General features: G+C 36.7%; 1 protein-coding gene across 3 annotated transcripts in view; it reads right to left on the bottom strand.

The window, feature by feature from the left end:
- Nucleotides 1-16591, bottom strand: part of AQR (aquarius intron-binding spliceosomal factor) — a 103511-nt gene extending 86920 nt beyond the window's left edge. Inside the window, exons 1-5 of one of the 3 annotated variants that reach the window (XM_060146974.1) lie at nt 16379-16583; nt 13683-13739; nt 11356-11396; nt 5177-5212; nt 1200-1320 (exon numbers count right to left, since the gene is read on the bottom strand). In XM_060146974.1, the coding sequence (XP_060002957.1) occupies nt 1200-1320; nt 5177-5212; nt 11356-11396; nt 13683-13739; nt 16379-16453 (330 nt within the window). In that variant the 5' untranslated portion in view covers nt 16454-16583. Of the gene's footprint in view, nt 1-1199; nt 1321-5176; nt 5213-11355; nt 11397-13682; nt 13740-16378 lie in introns of all 3 variants that reach the window. The other 2 variants (XM_060146989.1, XM_060146981.1) reach the window with 2 other exon arrangements.
- Between the last annotated feature and the right edge of the window lie 1196 nt (nt 16592-17787).

Here is a 17787-nt window from a genome sequence, read left to right on the forward strand (position 1 = left end):
TTTCACCTAGATATTCCAAAAGCAATTTAAACTCAGTAAGTCCAAAACTCAATTCAATAATTTTGTACCCTCCAAAGTATTCCTCAACCCTCTTCTACCCATCTTGGTAAATGGCACTCTCATCCTTTACATTCAGTTGCCCAAGCCTGGAAGGTTATTGGAAATAATACCTCTCCCAGCTAAAGCTACTTCAATTATCAAGTCTAATCAATTCTACTTTCCAAACCTGTGTGTAACCTCTTCTCTTTATCTGTATTGTCTTTTCTCTGTTTCAAGCTCTAATCACCAAAGTGGTTTTTATAACCTGCAAACTGATCAAGTCATTCTCTGGCTTCCCTCTCCCTTCCTTTGGTAGTTCGAAGCAACTTCAAGAAATCCCTAAGATCTCTCAATAAGACACAAGGCCCTTAGTTTACTCTGGGTTCTAATCTGCCATATGATGGTTGTCACTCAATGAATATTTCAGTGAAGTGTCCATGGTTTTATCTTAAAGAATGTTAACACCTTTTCATTTTGGAGACCATCCCCTCAAAAGAGATGAAAAGTACCCATGCCTTTCCTTATTTAAAAAAGTATGACTGGAGGGGAAGAAACTCTTTTGATAAGCTGACCATTTCATGGTGGCCAAAGAAAGTCAAAATTTTGGACCTCTACTAGTTGATCAAGCCTCTACTACAGTAGCACAAAGAGAAAATGTCAGTCTATTAGAAATGTCAAAAAGGGAAAACAGATCCCAAATTAGAGACAAAGAGAAAATTGAAATTACAATATATCTGTCTCAACTTTGGAAACACTACTTTATTCACATAAAACTACAAATATATACCCCCTGCTGTGAAACAAGACACTGAAAAATATCTCATTTAAGCATTATCTGTTTGTGCTACTTAATATAAATTTGACTTTATCTGATGTAAAAGTCTTTATAACTCATGCCACTCTGTTTTAAGTTCAAAGCAGAAAAATAACTCCACATTCATAATTTTTCAATTCACAGTAAATTAGTTTAAAGAAAGTACTGAAACCGAAAGAAATCTAATATTATTTTTCATACACCCATTCTTTTTCTCAACATTTAATTTATTATTGGGTAAAGTTCTGTTCTAAAAACATTATTTATTATTGGTAAAAAGTGTGCTACTTTGTAATGGCTTAAGTGAGCACAGTAAGAAAGCTATGAAGTAATTTAAATCTGTTACCTCCCATGCAGGGACATTTTCTCTGAACTTCTCATTCACCATACAGCAGATTGACATTAAATAGGCTTTGCTGGACACTTCTGGAGAATAATTCATCCAGAGGTAATTTTCAAGATACTGGCTGTGGAAGAATGAAAAGGCATAGAATATTTCATTAGTTACCACCACTTCTTTGTAATATATCACTCCCCTGAAAAAGCCTAATTATTTATAACTTTTTCAAAATCAATATTTATAGTTTGAGAATCCTTCACAAATTTACCTATAATGTAGGTCAGTGCTACCTACTATAAACATATGTAGCAAATGTGGCTTTGGAGAATGAGTCTTATACTTTTAAAGCAGGAAGACCTCAAAGGTTATTGACATATATAATTATCACCATTAGAGCACTGGATATTCCCTTATCTAAGGCATTTCGTGGAGTAAAAAATAAAAATATCTGGCAAGTATCAGCTCTAAAATGGAATGATATGATGGGCAGCTTCACAGAGAAATGTATCTGAGAAATTAACATGAACTCACATCAGGACCAAATGATTTCTGGAAACTAAGAGACTTAACAAATCAAAAAGAGGATTTGTTACTTAATTTACAAGGTATTCAACATAAGTCAGTTTTCAAGGTAACTGGCATTTCCCCCTCAAGATGCCAAAATTCTTATTCTAAGACTTTGGTGAAAATATTCCTAAACAAAGTAAGTATTTCTGATTTCTAAAACAAAGCTTAGCCATTTCTTATTCAGAGTAATTATAAACATCAGTTACTGTACGGGGTTGTAAAATACTCTCAAGCACTAATGCACAAAAGGACTTTTTGTTCCCATTTTAAATCACTCCACACGTATTACTTTTCAATTGGTTACCAGTGCACGTGCACATACTTGCACCCACACGCAGAGTTATGCATTTTAGATTCTGCTATAGCATATAATTTTTCTACTTTCTCTTATTCTTCAAAGGTCTGCTCACATTGGTATTTCTATGGGTCTATCTTTAGCAATCATTCTTGCTTAATTTGCAAGAGCCTAGGAAACCGGTAAATAGTATTTTATCCTAAACAATGGCCAAAAGGCTCCAAGTTAGAGACTACTCTTTCATAAATAAAATGCATGAAACTTTGTATCATTCTTTTCTTATAAGCTTAAATTTTTTCCTGAATTATGCCCTTTAGAACTTCCATTACCAAGTCTGTTAATGTGAATCTGTCTGAAATCTCTTCATTTCATGGCAGTTTAGCTGGTGATAGAATTCTTTCTAGGTTGATAGTTCTACTTTTTTTCTATGTACTAGTCTCATACTACTATCTTCTCTATCATTACAATTGAGAAGTCTACAATCAATTTGTTCTTCTTCCTCTTTTAGTAATCTGTCTTTTTCTCTCCAGCAGATTTTAAGATCTTTACCCTGTCACTGTTCCTTTGTTCACAATTTGCTATATATACTTCCTGAATCTAAAAGACTCATATGTTTCAACTGTAGAAAATTCTTAACCATCATCTCTTCTAAAATGACACTCCTTCATTCTCTCTAAATCTCTTCTGAAACTCCTAATGGATCTTCTCATTCTAGCATCTAGATCTCTTAATTGCCTTGTACACTTTCCATCTTTATTTCACTTTGCTATTATTTGTTAATTTCCTCAGCTCTAAATCCCCATTCATTAATTCCCTCTTTAGCTGTGTCTCATCTATTTACTTTGCCCATTGAGTTTTTAAATTTCAATGATTTTTATTTTCATTTTCCCCCAAACTGTCCATTTTTAGTGTCCTGTTTCTTGTTCACATATTCTATGTGTTCTATTATGCCCATAATAATTTTAAACATGATTGGACAGTGTGTATCAATTATATAATTACCTGGGATTTTCTGGGGGTATCTAATTCTATTCTTTATTGTTTCAACTAAATCTTGCTTTAATGTGCTTTGTAATTGGGAGTTTGAACTCATCTTTACCAGGCTTTTAGCTGTAGGATATTTTTGCAGTATAGTTGGAATACATGTCCTTTCAGAGTATCTTCATATTTGTTCCTGCCAGATGCCCCACAGATATCATTGTCTTGCCAGAGTTTTTAACAGTAATGTCTTGGGTATTATCTGACTACACAGCAAACTCCAAACCTATTCTTTACATTTTTCAGATGATGAATCTGAGAATATTAGAGTCAATGATTTGCCCAAGATGATGCAGTTATCTCCATGATATACACATGATACAGAACTGACTCCAAACTACATCTCTTTAATCCAAACGTAAGGATTGTTCAATAATTCCTTGATTCTATTTTGGCAATCACAGCAAATGTAATCTATATAATAACACGTCCCTCTTACGCATTTCATCAAAGATTCAGTTCACTCTCCTGTACCCAGGCACCTCCTCCATGCCATCTCAGTTTTCACTCTAGCAAGAGACCATCAATTATCTCTATTACAAACTTGAGACTCATTATGTCTGGAGGCTGGCACAGAGAAAATGGCATTCTAACCCAGAAATTATTATACATAAAAGTTCCTGGAAGGTAACAACCCCCTTTTTCAGTTATTAAAAATCTTTCACTGGGCTTCCCTGGTGGCGCAATGGTTGGGAGTCCGCCTGCCGATGCAGGGGACACGGGTTTGTGCCCCGATCCGGGAGGATCCCACGTGCCGCAGAGCGGCTGGGCCCGTGAGCCATGGCCGCTGAGTCTGCACGTCCGGAGCCTGTGCTCCGTAACGGGAGAGGCCACAACAGTGAGAGGCCCGCGTACCGCAAAAAAAAAGACAAAAAAAAACTTTCACTGTCACTGATGCCTTCAATATGCTCTGCTGCTTTTCTCCTTCAGTCCCTGCAATTCTCTTGGTATCTGATATTTGCCAGGACCATAGAATTCTGGCTTTATCCTAATCATATATCAGCATCCTCTTGATTTTTATTTACTTTCCTTCTGAAAGATGGCATGATATGATGAAAAGGGCATATTAATCTAAGGGCCAGATGGACCCAATTTCTAGCCTCAGTGCTCTCTATAAAATAAGGAAGCTCTTACTGGGATTATTATGAGGATTAAATGAGATCAAGTATTCAGTGACAATACAGTTCTTAGGATATAGTAGGAGTCTATTTACAAGTTAATTCATAGCTATAAACTTCAATTTCTCTCTGTAAAAATAATAAGAACACCTACATCAGGACATTTTTTGTGAGGATCATATCAGTGTATGTAGGGAGAAACAGTTGTTACTAGAGACTGACTTCTGATGCAGACTAGACCTCAAGAAGTGTGGAGAAGTGAAAAAACCATGAGCTTTGGCATCAGACATTGGCATCCCAGCTCTGCCAATTACTTAAATGCATTATCTTTAACAAATAACTGCTCTGACCTCAGTTTCCTCCTTCACTAAGTGGAGAGTAGAATACTGACTTTGCAGGGTTTCTGTGAGTGCTCTGTATGTAAAATGTTTATTAACAATGTGCCTAGCACAAGGTTCAATAAACGGCAGATACTACTATCATCAACAGCAACCTTGGCTTTTACTTCCAGCCCACTGGCCACACCTGGTTGTAATATAATCTAAACTGTAACCTAAAAATTATATATTCTCTTCATCTGAAATATTTATCAGTGGCTTAGGTCAGAACAATGCTGGCTTAGTAATAACAAGTTAGCCTGGAAGGAAAAAATGGTTACAGAATGCATTCCAATTTACTCCCATTATCACTAAGGAACCAAAGAAGAGTTCAGAAATTGCTCAGCACACACTATCTTAATTAGTGAAAAACAACTCAAAATACAAGTCACACTAATAACGGAACATCATCTTTGAAAACAAAGGCTATCATACACGTATTCCAAAATAAGCCAATCACAAAAATATAAATCTTTTAAAATTTATAATTATTTTCTTATCCACTCACAGAAATGTACAGAAAACTTAGCTAAAAGTTAAGTCACACTGTCATCTTTAACTTCATCGAAGTAAAGCCTTTAAACTCACCTAAATTCCAAGAGCATTATCTTTCTGATGGCAAACCTAAAAATATAAAAATAGTAAAAATATTTAAATAGAGAAAATAAACATTTCTGAGTTACTAATGCAGATGTATTTTGGAATCTTGTTTTAATTTTGACTCACATATCAGAATAATTATTTATGCATTGAAAAAAGCAAATTTTCTTTTTGTTTGTATTTTGTTTCAGATAGTTTACTTTATTTTTAAAAACTGTCTAAGAACAGTTACTTATATCCTACCCATATAACAAACACAATCAGCACCATGACATACGAGGATACAACACATACATTAATAAGCCAAGTAATTTTAATCAAAACACAAGTGCTCATCAATATTCATAATATTAGATCACAACTGCCAAAAGCTAGCCTGTCTCAATTTCTTAAACACTGACTAACATTCTTCCATTTAATAATCAAATGAAAACATTCTGCTGAAATCATGGCCTCCTATAAGCACAAGGGACACATGTATCTATATCACAAACATGGGAATCAGGCTTCTGTAGCCTTGACATTAAGTTTAAAATATTAGAAAATTGTGGAGGGAATATCAGATATCTCTTTATATACTTTAAAAATCAGAGTGTTTTGTTTTATATGGATAAATGATGCAGTAGTTACAAGGTATCCTTCCAAAGGTAGGTTCAAACGTCCACTAATTTAGTTTTATCATTTTGTATATTGACAATAAAGTAGCCAGACCAGAACCATGCCACTGGATATTAGCCTCCAGCTTTGAAAATTAAATCAGTATGCATTATAAATTTATAATACCCCAAGAGACCATTATCCTGTCAAAATCCTATTCCACTGATTTCTGATCTCTTAAATAGTTTCACTGAGCAAGCAATGTCAGAGAACTTTAGTGAGAATGAAATGAAGGATCTAACTGTGCAACAGCACAAAGACAGAACACTGCCAAGGCACTGGCTTCTACAGCCAGCAAAGCCACTGAGAGGATACAAAAGCTTGTGTTGTACACTCTAGATCTCCAGCTGCAGGCATTTCACTTTACATGTGTGTTAGACAACAGAATTCAGGCCCTGCTATGCAAATACCTGCACCCTTAATTTCTTCAGCCACAAACAGGACCTCATTGATGAAAGAAAGAAAATCTTGGTTCACGAGATAGATCAGTATTCTAGTCATGATTTAGTGTTACCTTGGCAACATCTTTAAACACCCTGGGACCCAGTTTCCTCATGTACAAAAGAGGTGAAGTGGTCAATTTTTTTTTTTCCTGTGGATGAGACTGGACAAGTGAAAAATCAGTTTTGATGGGTCAAGATAATGCAAAAACACTCAATTTCTCTTATAGCAATCTTGGTGGTATTCATTAAATTGGGGGTTTTACGCTTCTGCCAGTAAACTTTCTGAGACAGATAAAGAACTTAACTAAAGGGATACATATAAGATATAAAAATGGGTCTAGAGACTAGATATTATGCCAGAAAATCTTTAAAGATAAGGATGAAAAGTATAAGAAATAATGAGAAATATAAATAAAGGATTTGGGGATGGTTATTTTATTAAGTTACCAATATTTACTGAGAGCATGCTTTGTAAAGCCTGACTCCGGTCAAGGGTTTAACATGCATTTCATTAAATCCTCCCAAAGCTGGATAATTTATGTACAATACGTTGGGTCTATTAACCATATTGTTAACTGGATGATTAAATTTGATAAAAAAAAAAACAGTGGGGAGGGGTAGTCAAAGGGGTTTTTTTTTGCTGCTATAATTGCCCTCTGCTATCTCTCTTGGGATATGGTTGTGTGAAAACATGAGGTCTGGAGCTGTGGTAGCCCCTTTGCAACCACATAGGGAAAGCCAGAAAGTTTGTTAAAAGGCTGACAAACACCCTCACATTATGAACTTCTGAACTACCTACTCCAGATTTATTGTTAAATAGATGATTAAAAAATCAAAAAATAATTGTGAACAAAGCCAGCCACAAACGAGTACATATCATGTGATTCCATTTATTTAAAGTTTAAAACCAAGCAAAACTAAACTATAGTGTTCACGTTTGCATACTTACATATTTAAATGATATAGCAAAGGGCACATAAGGGTTTGTGGGATGCTAAAAGGTTGGTTTTTTTTACCTCAGTGGTGGTAAAAATTCAGAAGGCTAAATGTTTCTGTACATTTTATGTGCTTTCTGTTAATTTCACAGTAAAGAGGTTTAAACATTTTTAATAAAAAGAAATATAAACACTGACAAAAGTAAATTGCTCTAAAAGTCATCCCTTTTTTATCTTTCAGTATAAAAATCACTTGGATGGATTAACAGGATTAATAATCATACCAAAGTGTGCGGGTTAAGAGAGTCCTAAAGGGCAAATGGACCCTGTCCTATTTAAGAACAGAGTATTGGATAAGAGCCAGAGAACAAGGATTTAATAACCTGGCGCTGTCTGTATCCATGGTAAAATATCTTGGGCTAGTTACTTAATCTCTCTATACCTCAGTTTCATCATCCATAAAATGAGGATAACGGTACCTATCACAGAATTGTTGTGAGGATAAATACGCTGCTATATACAATGTGCTGAGATCAGAAGCTGGCACATAGCAAGCACTCCAGAAATGACAATTACTGTTACTTTTAATATTTTAAAATCAAACAGATAAAAATACATTAAGACAAATCCACCAAATCTGATAAAGGTAAGGATAGCAAATACGAATCTTTTGTGTAATATACCACACACTACAATGGGGACTGAACAATATGGTATTTTAAGATCTACCCAATTTTGAGATTCTAGAAGTGATCATTTATACCATAAGAATATAAGAACTGATTGATTTAATTCCCAGATGCCTCCTAGGGAAATAGGGATGATGTACAAAAAAACGTGTATTATAAGAACCTTAATGTATCATATTAAGAGTGCCTTATGGCTGTAAACTGCCTATTTTGATAGCCTACAAACAAGTAAATAAATCTTACATTAAGCCATTCCCCAATAATGAAGAAGCTACAAGCATATAACTCTGCAAAACAGCTTCCACAAGGCACTAGTCTAAAAAAAAATGGTCATTTAAATTTTTAAATATACACTACAGTTTTTGTGCTACACAGGTGCATTATTTAACTTTTTGAACTTAAGGATTTGGGGGCAAAATGCAATCAGGTCACTTTTATTCAAGTGTTTAAATGTGTACAAGATGAGAATATGGCTGTTAAGAGTGCCGTGATAAGACTTAGGGAGCCCCGCCAACGACTGTTACTACTTTCAGCAATTAAAACTGACTTAGCCAAGTCTACGTAACTTAAAAATCACCGGCAGCTTTTAGTTGTTAATTATATAAAAATTATATTCAAGGATGCAATATTAGTAGCAAAGGTTTAAATTTAAAAAAACCCCATAACCCTAAGCAATCCATTGGAGTGAAACCCTGTTCTACAAAGAGGCAGAGAACTAGCTCTGAATGTTCAAGGTAAATTCCAGATTGGTATATCCTTAATATATAATAAAAAAGGGTCCTAGAATTTATCTACCCACTCATCTTCAGTTTACTTTCCTCAGGCAATCTCCTCCATACCCACTTTCAACCAACAAGTCATATGTTACATATCTGTTCAAATGTGATATCTTTATTTTCTTTTATTGGAGTATAGCTGCTTTACAATGTTGTGTTAGTTTCTGCTGTACAGCAAAGTGAATCAGCTATATGTATACATATATCCCCTTCTTTTTGGATTTCCTTCCCATTTAGGTCACCACAGAGCAATGAGTAGAGCTCCTTGTGCTACAAATGCTGTTCTCATTAAATATCTATTTTATACACAGTAGTGTATATATGTCAACCCCAATCTCCCAATTCATCCCACCCCCTCTTTCTCCCCTTGGTGTCCATACGTTTGTTCTCTACGTGTGTGTCTCTATTTCTGCTTTGCAAATACGTTCATCTGCACCATTTTTCTAGATTCCACATATATGTGTTAATGTACGATATTTGTTTTTCTCTTTCTGACTTACTTCACTCTAAGAGAGGATCTTTGCCTGATCATCAATCTAAAATGGCAGTCCTGTCGCTATACCCTAATCCCACTTTAATTCATAGCACTTACTACCTGCTGATACTATATATATATGTATATATTTTGTCTGTCTAGATAAGAATTAGAACACAGCTTCATGAGTAGAGGCTTCATCTGCCATGTTCACTGATGCACCCTTAGCATTGAAATGGTGGTTGATACAAAGTAGGCTCAACCCAATCCTCTCTTCAGAACTCTACACCTAAATACCCAACTGCTTATTCTACATCTCTCTCTATAGCTCTTTAGTGGCTAGAATTCAACATTTCCAAAAGCGACTAGTGATCTACACCCAATCCCACCACCAACAACAACAGCAAAAGTCAGTAATGGCACCTAATCACCTGACAACCTTTGCCAAAAATTTTGGAGTCATCCTTGATTCCTCGCTTCCTGTGTTCACCACATCCAACCACCAAGCACTTCTATCTCTCAGATTGGTAACTCTTCTCTATCTCAACTTTCCATGCTAGTCCATGCCATCATTATCTTCAATCTGACTACAACAATATTCACCTAATTTCCTGCCTCTTGCTCCCTCCAAAATTTTAAAATACCACCATCATGCTTCACTGGTTTCCTACTTCTCTTCAAATTTAAAACAAACAAACAAACAAACCTTAACATGGTCTTTGGCCCAAGCTACTTCTACAGGCTCAAGAAGGGACTGCTAAAACAACTAGAGGACTTCCCTGGTGGCGCAGTGGTTAAGAATCTGCCTGCCAATGCAGGGGCATGGGTTCGAGCCCTGGTCTGGGAAGATCCCACATGCTGACATTAATCATCAATGTCAGTAAAATAGTCTTTTATTTTTAAGTGCTTTTACTTATGTTGTTTGCATTCTTAGATTCTTCTTGTCTTCATTTTGCCCGAAAACTTGTTTCTTAAAATAGTTTGCACAGGGACTTCCCTGGTGGTCTGGTGGTTGAGAATCCGCCTGCCAATGCAGGCGACATGGGTTCGAGCACTGATCCGGGAAGATCCCACATGCCGCAGAGCAACTAAGCCAGTGTGCCACAACTACTGAGCCTGCGCTCTAGAGCCTGCGAGTCCCAACTACTGAGCCCACGCACCACAACTTCTGAAGCCTGCGTGCTTAGAGCCGGTGCTCCACAAGAGAAGCCACCGCAATGAGAAGCCTGAGCACTGCAACGGAGAGTAGCCCCTGCTCGCTGCAACTGGAGAAAGCCCGCACGCAGCAACGAAGACCCAACACAGCCAAACATAAATAAATAAAATTTTTTAAAAAATGACTGGCCTCTTATTTTGACACTGCCTTTACAATATTTAGTAAAATTTACCTCCTAAGACTCAAACACATGAAAAAAATAAAATCTGAGATTTTATAAGGTCTATGACATTCATAACACAAATGTTTCTATGTCATATTAAAACGGTTAGTTACTTTTTAAAATACTCATTGGGCATATATATCTACAGGTGCAGATATGGAAATATGCCCAAGACACATTGTTTAAAAAAAAAAAGTCATGATGCAGAATGGTATGTAGAGTATAAACTCTTTGCTGTTTAAAAAAAAATCAAAGGGGTAGGGAACTGGAACAGATGTATACATAAGTAAAGAAACTGAGGGTTAAGGGACAGGGAAGAAGATGTACTGAAACTTACCCTTTCTGTGTACTGTTCAAAATAATTTTTATTTTTTATTATATATATAGTTTGTACATTATGTACAAAATGCATATTATTTTGTATTTAATTATTATCATGTATATTTTACTTTTCCAATTTTTAAATAATCTTTCAAAAAGATTTATCAGAAAATAAGAAAATTAGTATTAGTTGAACTGAAATTTTAAAATCTCCATATTTACTCTTCCTCACGTTCCTTCAAAAACAAAATAAACCCTAAAGAACTTAAACCCTAAAGAACTCCCTCTAATCTGAGCCAAAAATTAAAAGGCAAAAAAATATCTTATGCCTCTTCAGCAGCTAGATATAGTTTTTCTAGTCACCATCTCCTTGATGACCAAATCAAAAGAAGGAAAGTTCCAAGTTTATGATTACATTTAGTTTAGAAGTTCAAATGAGATCCAAGTTAGTCCCATCTACTTCCTATGTATGAAAATTAAACTCATTCCTACCTTGATTTGACAATTTCTTTCTCATATATATCTTCAATCACCTGTTAAAATATAAAAATGTTTAATATCTCAAATAACTTTTTTTCAGACTCGAAATTGAGAGTTTTCAATTACTGAGATTACACAAAACAAGGTGGTTTAGGAAAGCTATCAAATATCACTGCTATTGAAATAATATTTAAGAGATTTTTTATAATCCCATTATATCCCTCAAAATGTAAAATAACAGAAAGCAAAGCAGTAGGAAAAAATAAATAATAAAATAGATCTAAATAAAAATAATTCTAGAAATAATTATTAAAATCATGTATTTATTTCATTTCTAGGGAAAATAAAAATTCACAAGATCAGGATATTTTTTAAAACTTAACGAAGTATATAAATGTTAACAGGCTCCACCTAAGAGTTTTAACAAAGTGCTTTCAAAAACCAGAAAGTAAACTGAAAGTGCAAAGACATAACAGAAGCAAATGCTAATCATTACATCCTGTTTTCCAAGCACATATGATAAAACCTCAGAATTTCCACTTACTTGGGTTAGGGTGGGTAGGATGGTATAATACATAAGAATTCAGGTTCTGGGGTTGGAAGCCTGGTTCAAACCATCCACCTTTACTGCTGGAGACTACAACCTTTGCAAATGCATGACTGCTCTAAGGCTCAGTTTCCCAGTATACAAAAAGGATCTAATAATAAGTACCCCGTGGGGTTGCTATAAGACAACACATGTAAAGAATTCAGTACAGGTCCTGGCACATGGTAAGCCTTTAATAACAGTTATCAGTAGGAGAAGTAATAGTAGTGCTAGTGACAAGAGTAGTTGAAAAAAAACTTACTCTAAAATTATGAAGTACTTTAACATGGTATAATATAATATTATTTTACGGCAACTATGTCTTTTAACTGCTCAAAGTATACTTCTCAAATAAATGTTTGTGGGTGGTAAAGGGAGGAAGACAATGAGGCAAGCAAGTCTTGAATTTGTATGAAATTTTCTGTCATTGCTTTTCTGTTTATCAAAATCCAAATTAAATAATAAAATGATGGGTATAATCTTCTTTAAATACCAACTTATACATAGCTTCATCTAGTGTTAACTAAAATGATCTGAATATAAATTTAATCTCTAAAAACCTTGATCTAATTAAGTTCAACTCAATCTAGTAGTTTCATAAAGATATTTTTGTTATTAATGAAAAATGACCCTAGGAACCCCCAGACCCAACATATACAAGCACAAACATACACAAACAGCATATAGTAAGATAAAGCAACCTGGCTGATAATTATGAGTAATTAAGGTATGTCAAGTTTATGAATATCCTCCTGATGAATAAAATGGGATTGCTGGCAAACAAAAATATATTTATAAATAAAACATTTAAGCTAAACTAAAGTGAGAAATTTGGGATTAAGTTCAGTTTTTATAAGAGGGCCTAGATTATCACAATTCAATTTACAATGGCAAACTTAAAGCGAGTCTTCACTACTTGTTAAATGGCATGTGTATGTTAGCTCTATAAGACCTCTCTTTAAGAACCTATGTCAATGAGAATTAATCCTCCATTAGGAATCCTGCCTTTCGTTTATTCTAAATTGTGTCACCTGAATCCTAAGTCCCTTCCCTAATTGAATATGACTGGCCCTCAGTCATCTAATTCTCTAAACAACTTCCACCTCTTCCACCATTATTACAGATCTTTCAGTTCATCAACCTAAAAATAAAAGAGAAAACAATAGATCTTATCCTAGATGATCTGTCAAAAAAACTGTAGGAAGGGGCTTCCCTGGTGGCACAGTGGTTGAGAGTCCGCCTGCCGATGCAGGGGACGCAGGTTCGTGCCTAGGTCTGGGAAGATCCCACATGCCGCGGAGCGGCTGGGCCCGTGAGCCATGGCCGCTGAGCCTGCGCATCCGGAGCCTGTGCTCCACAACGGGAGAGGCCACAACAGTGAGAGGCCCGCGTACCGCAAAAAAAAAAAAAAAAAACTGTAGGAAAACTGATGTGTATTTACAAAGATATTCATTACATGATCACCTAATAATGATAAATCAGAGCAATCTAAGAATCTATAAACAGGAAAAGCCACACACATTTTTTAAAAAGCTTAAAGGAAATAAATAACTATCTCTGGGTAGTTATTTTTATTTTCTTATGTGTAGCTTCTGTATTTTCCAAATTTTCTATTATGAGTAATTATTAGCTTAGAAAACCATTCATTTTAACTTTTAAAAAAATTATGAAGAGCTTCTGTCGAATTAGCTCTTGAAAAAGATACAAAGAGCATACCTATTCAAAAGGGATGCTGCAAACCAAAAATACTTACCTTTATGTCAAAAGGTGATTTTTTCTTGATATGGGGAGCCCAGTATTTACAAGCTAACTGCAAAAGTAAACAGTATAAACAGTAAGTCATAGATTCATACCACTGAAGATTCATACAGACTGAGATCATTCAGAAACAAGCTGTTTCTTAACAGGGCACTACTGGCGCAGGGCGAGGCGATAGAGTAATTTACCTATGAAGGGGACTATATGGGCTTACAGACCAGTGAGCATCGTCGGGCCCAACCCACTGAATGCCAGTAATGCCCTGCATGTCACCCTGCCACTATGATTTTAAAAAAAACAAAATTTATTTTAAACTACTCCTATGGAAACAATAGGGTGAAGTTAATAACCACAGTCAAACACCTTCAACATAGAGCTAACGAAACCCAGGTCTAGAAAGATTAAATGAGCTGCCCAAGACTACAATCAGTTAACACGTGAGCCAGTACTAAAAAACAGATTCAAAATCCTCAGGAATGTTGATTTGCAAAACAATAATCTTTAAGTGATTAGTACACATTCAGGCACACCTAAACAAAACCTAAAAAAAATTGTAGTTTATCAGTGGGTTATTACCAAGAATAAAAGAGTCAGTATGTTATATTTCAGCAAAGCAGGTTTTACCTGAAAAATGTGAATTTAAATACATATACAAGGAGACCTCAGAGATATTTCAGGTTTGGTTCCAGACCACCACAATAAAGTGACGACCTCAATAAAGCAAGTCACATGAATTTTTTGGTTTCCCAGTACATATAAAGGTTATAATTTACACTATACTGTAGTCTATTAAGTGGCAATAGCATTATGTCTTAAAAAAAACAATGAACATACCTTAATTTAAAAATACGTTATTGCTAAAAATGCTAACCATCATTAAAAAAAGTGAGATCAGGGCTTCCCTGGTGGCGCAGTGGTTGAGAGTCCGCCTGCCGATGCAGGGGACGCAGGTTCGTGCCCCCGTCTGGGAAGATCCCACATGCCGCGGAGCGGCTGGGCCCGTGAGCCATGGCCGCTGAGCCTGCGCGTCCGGAGCCTGTGCTCCACAACGGGAGAGGCCACAACGGTGAGAGGCCCGCGTACCACAAAAAAAAAAAAAAAAAAAAAAAAGTGAGATCACAGAGTTCAGATATCTGATCTTCTTAAAACTAAATTTTAACCTCTACATCTTACTTATTCAATAATAATTAAAAAGCCCCTTCTCTGGTCAGGTGTGCCAGGTGCTCAGAAATAATGGAGGAGGAGGGGCAGGGAAATGGTAGGATCCCTTCATACTCTCTGTCCTCATCTCATACCATCCTCCCTCTTACTTCTTAAGTTCGCTCTCCTGGCTTCTTTACGTACACACCATAAGGCATTTCCACTTGCTACTCCCTGGACTGTTTCCCTGCTCTTCCCCAGACTGGCTCCTTTTTTGCATTCAGGTCTTAGCTTTTGCATTCAGGTCTTAGCTCATTCGGGTCTTAGTCAGGACTCTCCTGACTGCTCTTCATAAACCCCACCCAGTCTGCCACAATGCCGTTTCATTTTCCTGATAGCAATAATCACTGTCTGAAACTACACTGTTCATTTGTCTCACTCATCCCTCTAAAATGTAAGATCCCTGAGGGGAGGAAACTAATAACTTTTACCACAAAAATTCAAGCAATGGGAAAAGGGAGTTCTAGTCTAACTTGTCCAGAAAAACCTCTCCAAATTAATGTAGATGGATGACAGTGAATTAACCATATAAGAAAAGGTAGGGGAAAAAAATGAAGTAGAGGGAACAATGTTGAAAGGAGGTGCCAGGAAGTGAAAGATTGCATGGCACAAATAAATGCAGTTCAGTATGGCTAAACATTGTGAGAAAAGGAGGGAAAAAAAGAGAGGAAACTGGATATAAGCATGGGTCAGATCACAAAACAAGGTGAATGATTCCAGTCATTATCCTAAGGGCAATTAGAACTCTTTAAGAAAGGATTCAAAATGACTCTTATGCTTCTGCCTTGGCAAATTTGCTGAAACAGGGCACAGAGAAGAAAGAAGCAAGTGAGTAATAAGTTCTGCATAGAGCTACCTGCACTCTTATCCAACACCCAAAGCAACAAATAAGGATTAGGAAAGTTGCTCAGTGCTACAGGGCTATGTTTCCCTATTCAAAGCCAACCGCGGTTCACCATGCAACACAATAAACAGGTTTTAAATAAACGCTCTCTGACCACGGGATTGCTCTCTTCGTAGATGCATGTATTTGGAGCAGGTGTCTTGTCAAATTCTCACTACTCCCTTCAAAGATCTAGGTTACTCTAAGGCTAAGAATAAGCCTATCCCTCCTTCGACCCTCAGTTCAGTATCACCTCTGCTATGGAACCTTCTTGCCAGTCTCAGGTGACTGGGGTGGTTCCTTCTGTGAATCCATCTCTCCTGCGACGAACTCTAACACAGAAAAGCTCGCATAATAACTTTCTTTTCATGTGTCTGTCTCCCCTGGAACATGAACTCCTCGGGGCAGAGCCTCTTTCACCACGGTCTCCCCAACAGCTAGCACAGTTGCTGGTACACAGCACGTACTCTTTAGTAAAAAGACTTGAGTGTATGAATTGACAAACGAATGCCTCGTCGGTGCTCCCGTTCCCAAGAAAAATCCCACGTCCTGGCCTCGGGGCTTCAGCGTCCCACCCCTTCACACACACCAGACTCGCCCAAGCGCACCTGGGTCACGAACTCCGCGTTGATCTGAGACACCGTAGGGGCCACGATTTTCTTGGGCTGAGCAGGGGCCGTCATGGCAGCACTCTCCTTCCGCTCCAGTGGAAAACAAAGGACCGCTCCGAGCAGCGGTGAACCCGATACACTTCCCGCTAAGAAGCGACTGCGGCTGCCTAACTCCGAGATGCAAATACCCGCGGAGCAGAATATCCTCAACGCTTACAGACCACAGGGATCGCGTACCGCAGCTTGTACATCCTTCAAGAAGCGGAACAGAGCGGGGCCGGAAGTGCATGCAAGCGCTGGTTTTGAGCTAGAGAGGCAAGGGCTTCGAACCTCCCCCTCCTGACCCCTAGCGGGAAGCTGAGAGAAAACACCCAGGGAGACGGGATTGTCGTCTCAGTGACCAGGTAGATGGTGTTGGTTAAGGTTTTCTTGTGGTAGGGTCGGGGAGGGAGAGGGAGACTTGGAGTTTGTTTCAACCCTATAAAAAGTATTAGTGAAAAAAAAAACTAAACGGGGAATGCGAGGCTTGATTTTCACTGTTTTTTAACAGATTCATGGAAATATAAATTAGCATATAATGAACTGCACATATTTAGGGTGTAAAATTTGATTTGTTTAAAAGTCATACATATGTGAAACCATCACCAAAGTCATAATAATAAGCATATCCAATGTCTCTAAAATTTTCCTAGTCCCTTTTGCAATCCATCCCTATCCCAGTTCTACCCACCCATTCTCAGGCAATCACTCATCTGCTTTCTGTCGCTATAGATTAGTATCCTTTTTATAGAATTTTATAAATATGAAAATAATACAGTACCTTTTTTCTTTCTTCTTTCACTCAACATAATGATTTTGAGATTCATCCATGTTGATGCATGTATTAATAGTTGGTGCCTTTTTATTGTTGAGTGGTATTCTTTTTTATGGACATACCACAGTTTGTTAATCTGCTCATCTGTGGATGAACATTGAATTGTTTCCAGTTTTTGACTACTGCAAATAATGCTGCTAAGATCATTCGTGTATATATGTCTTAATGTAGACATGTGTTTCCCTTTCTCTTAAGTAAATACCTAGGAGAGGAATAGCTGGATCAAATGGTATGTGTATGTTTAAATTTTTAAGAAACTGCTTTTCCAAAGTAGTTGTACCATTTTATATTCACACCAGTAGCATATGAGAGTTCCAGTTCCTCTTCCTTCTCACCCACACTTGATGTAGTCAGTCTTTTTAATTTTAGCCATTTTAATAGTTATGTGGTATATCTCACTGTAGCTTTAATTTGTATTTCCCTAATGACTACTGATGTTGAATGTCTGTTCATGTGCTTATTTGCCATCCATATATCTTCTTTGTAGAAGCCTCTATTCAAATTGTTTGCCCATTTTTAAATTGAATTGCAT

This window comes from Lagenorhynchus albirostris, chromosome 1 (genome assembly GCF_949774975.1).
Source record: "Lagenorhynchus albirostris chromosome 1, mLagAlb1.1, whole genome shotgun sequence".
Classification (NCBI taxonomy): domain Eukaryota; kingdom Metazoa; phylum Chordata; class Mammalia; order Artiodactyla; family Delphinidae; genus Lagenorhynchus; species Lagenorhynchus albirostris.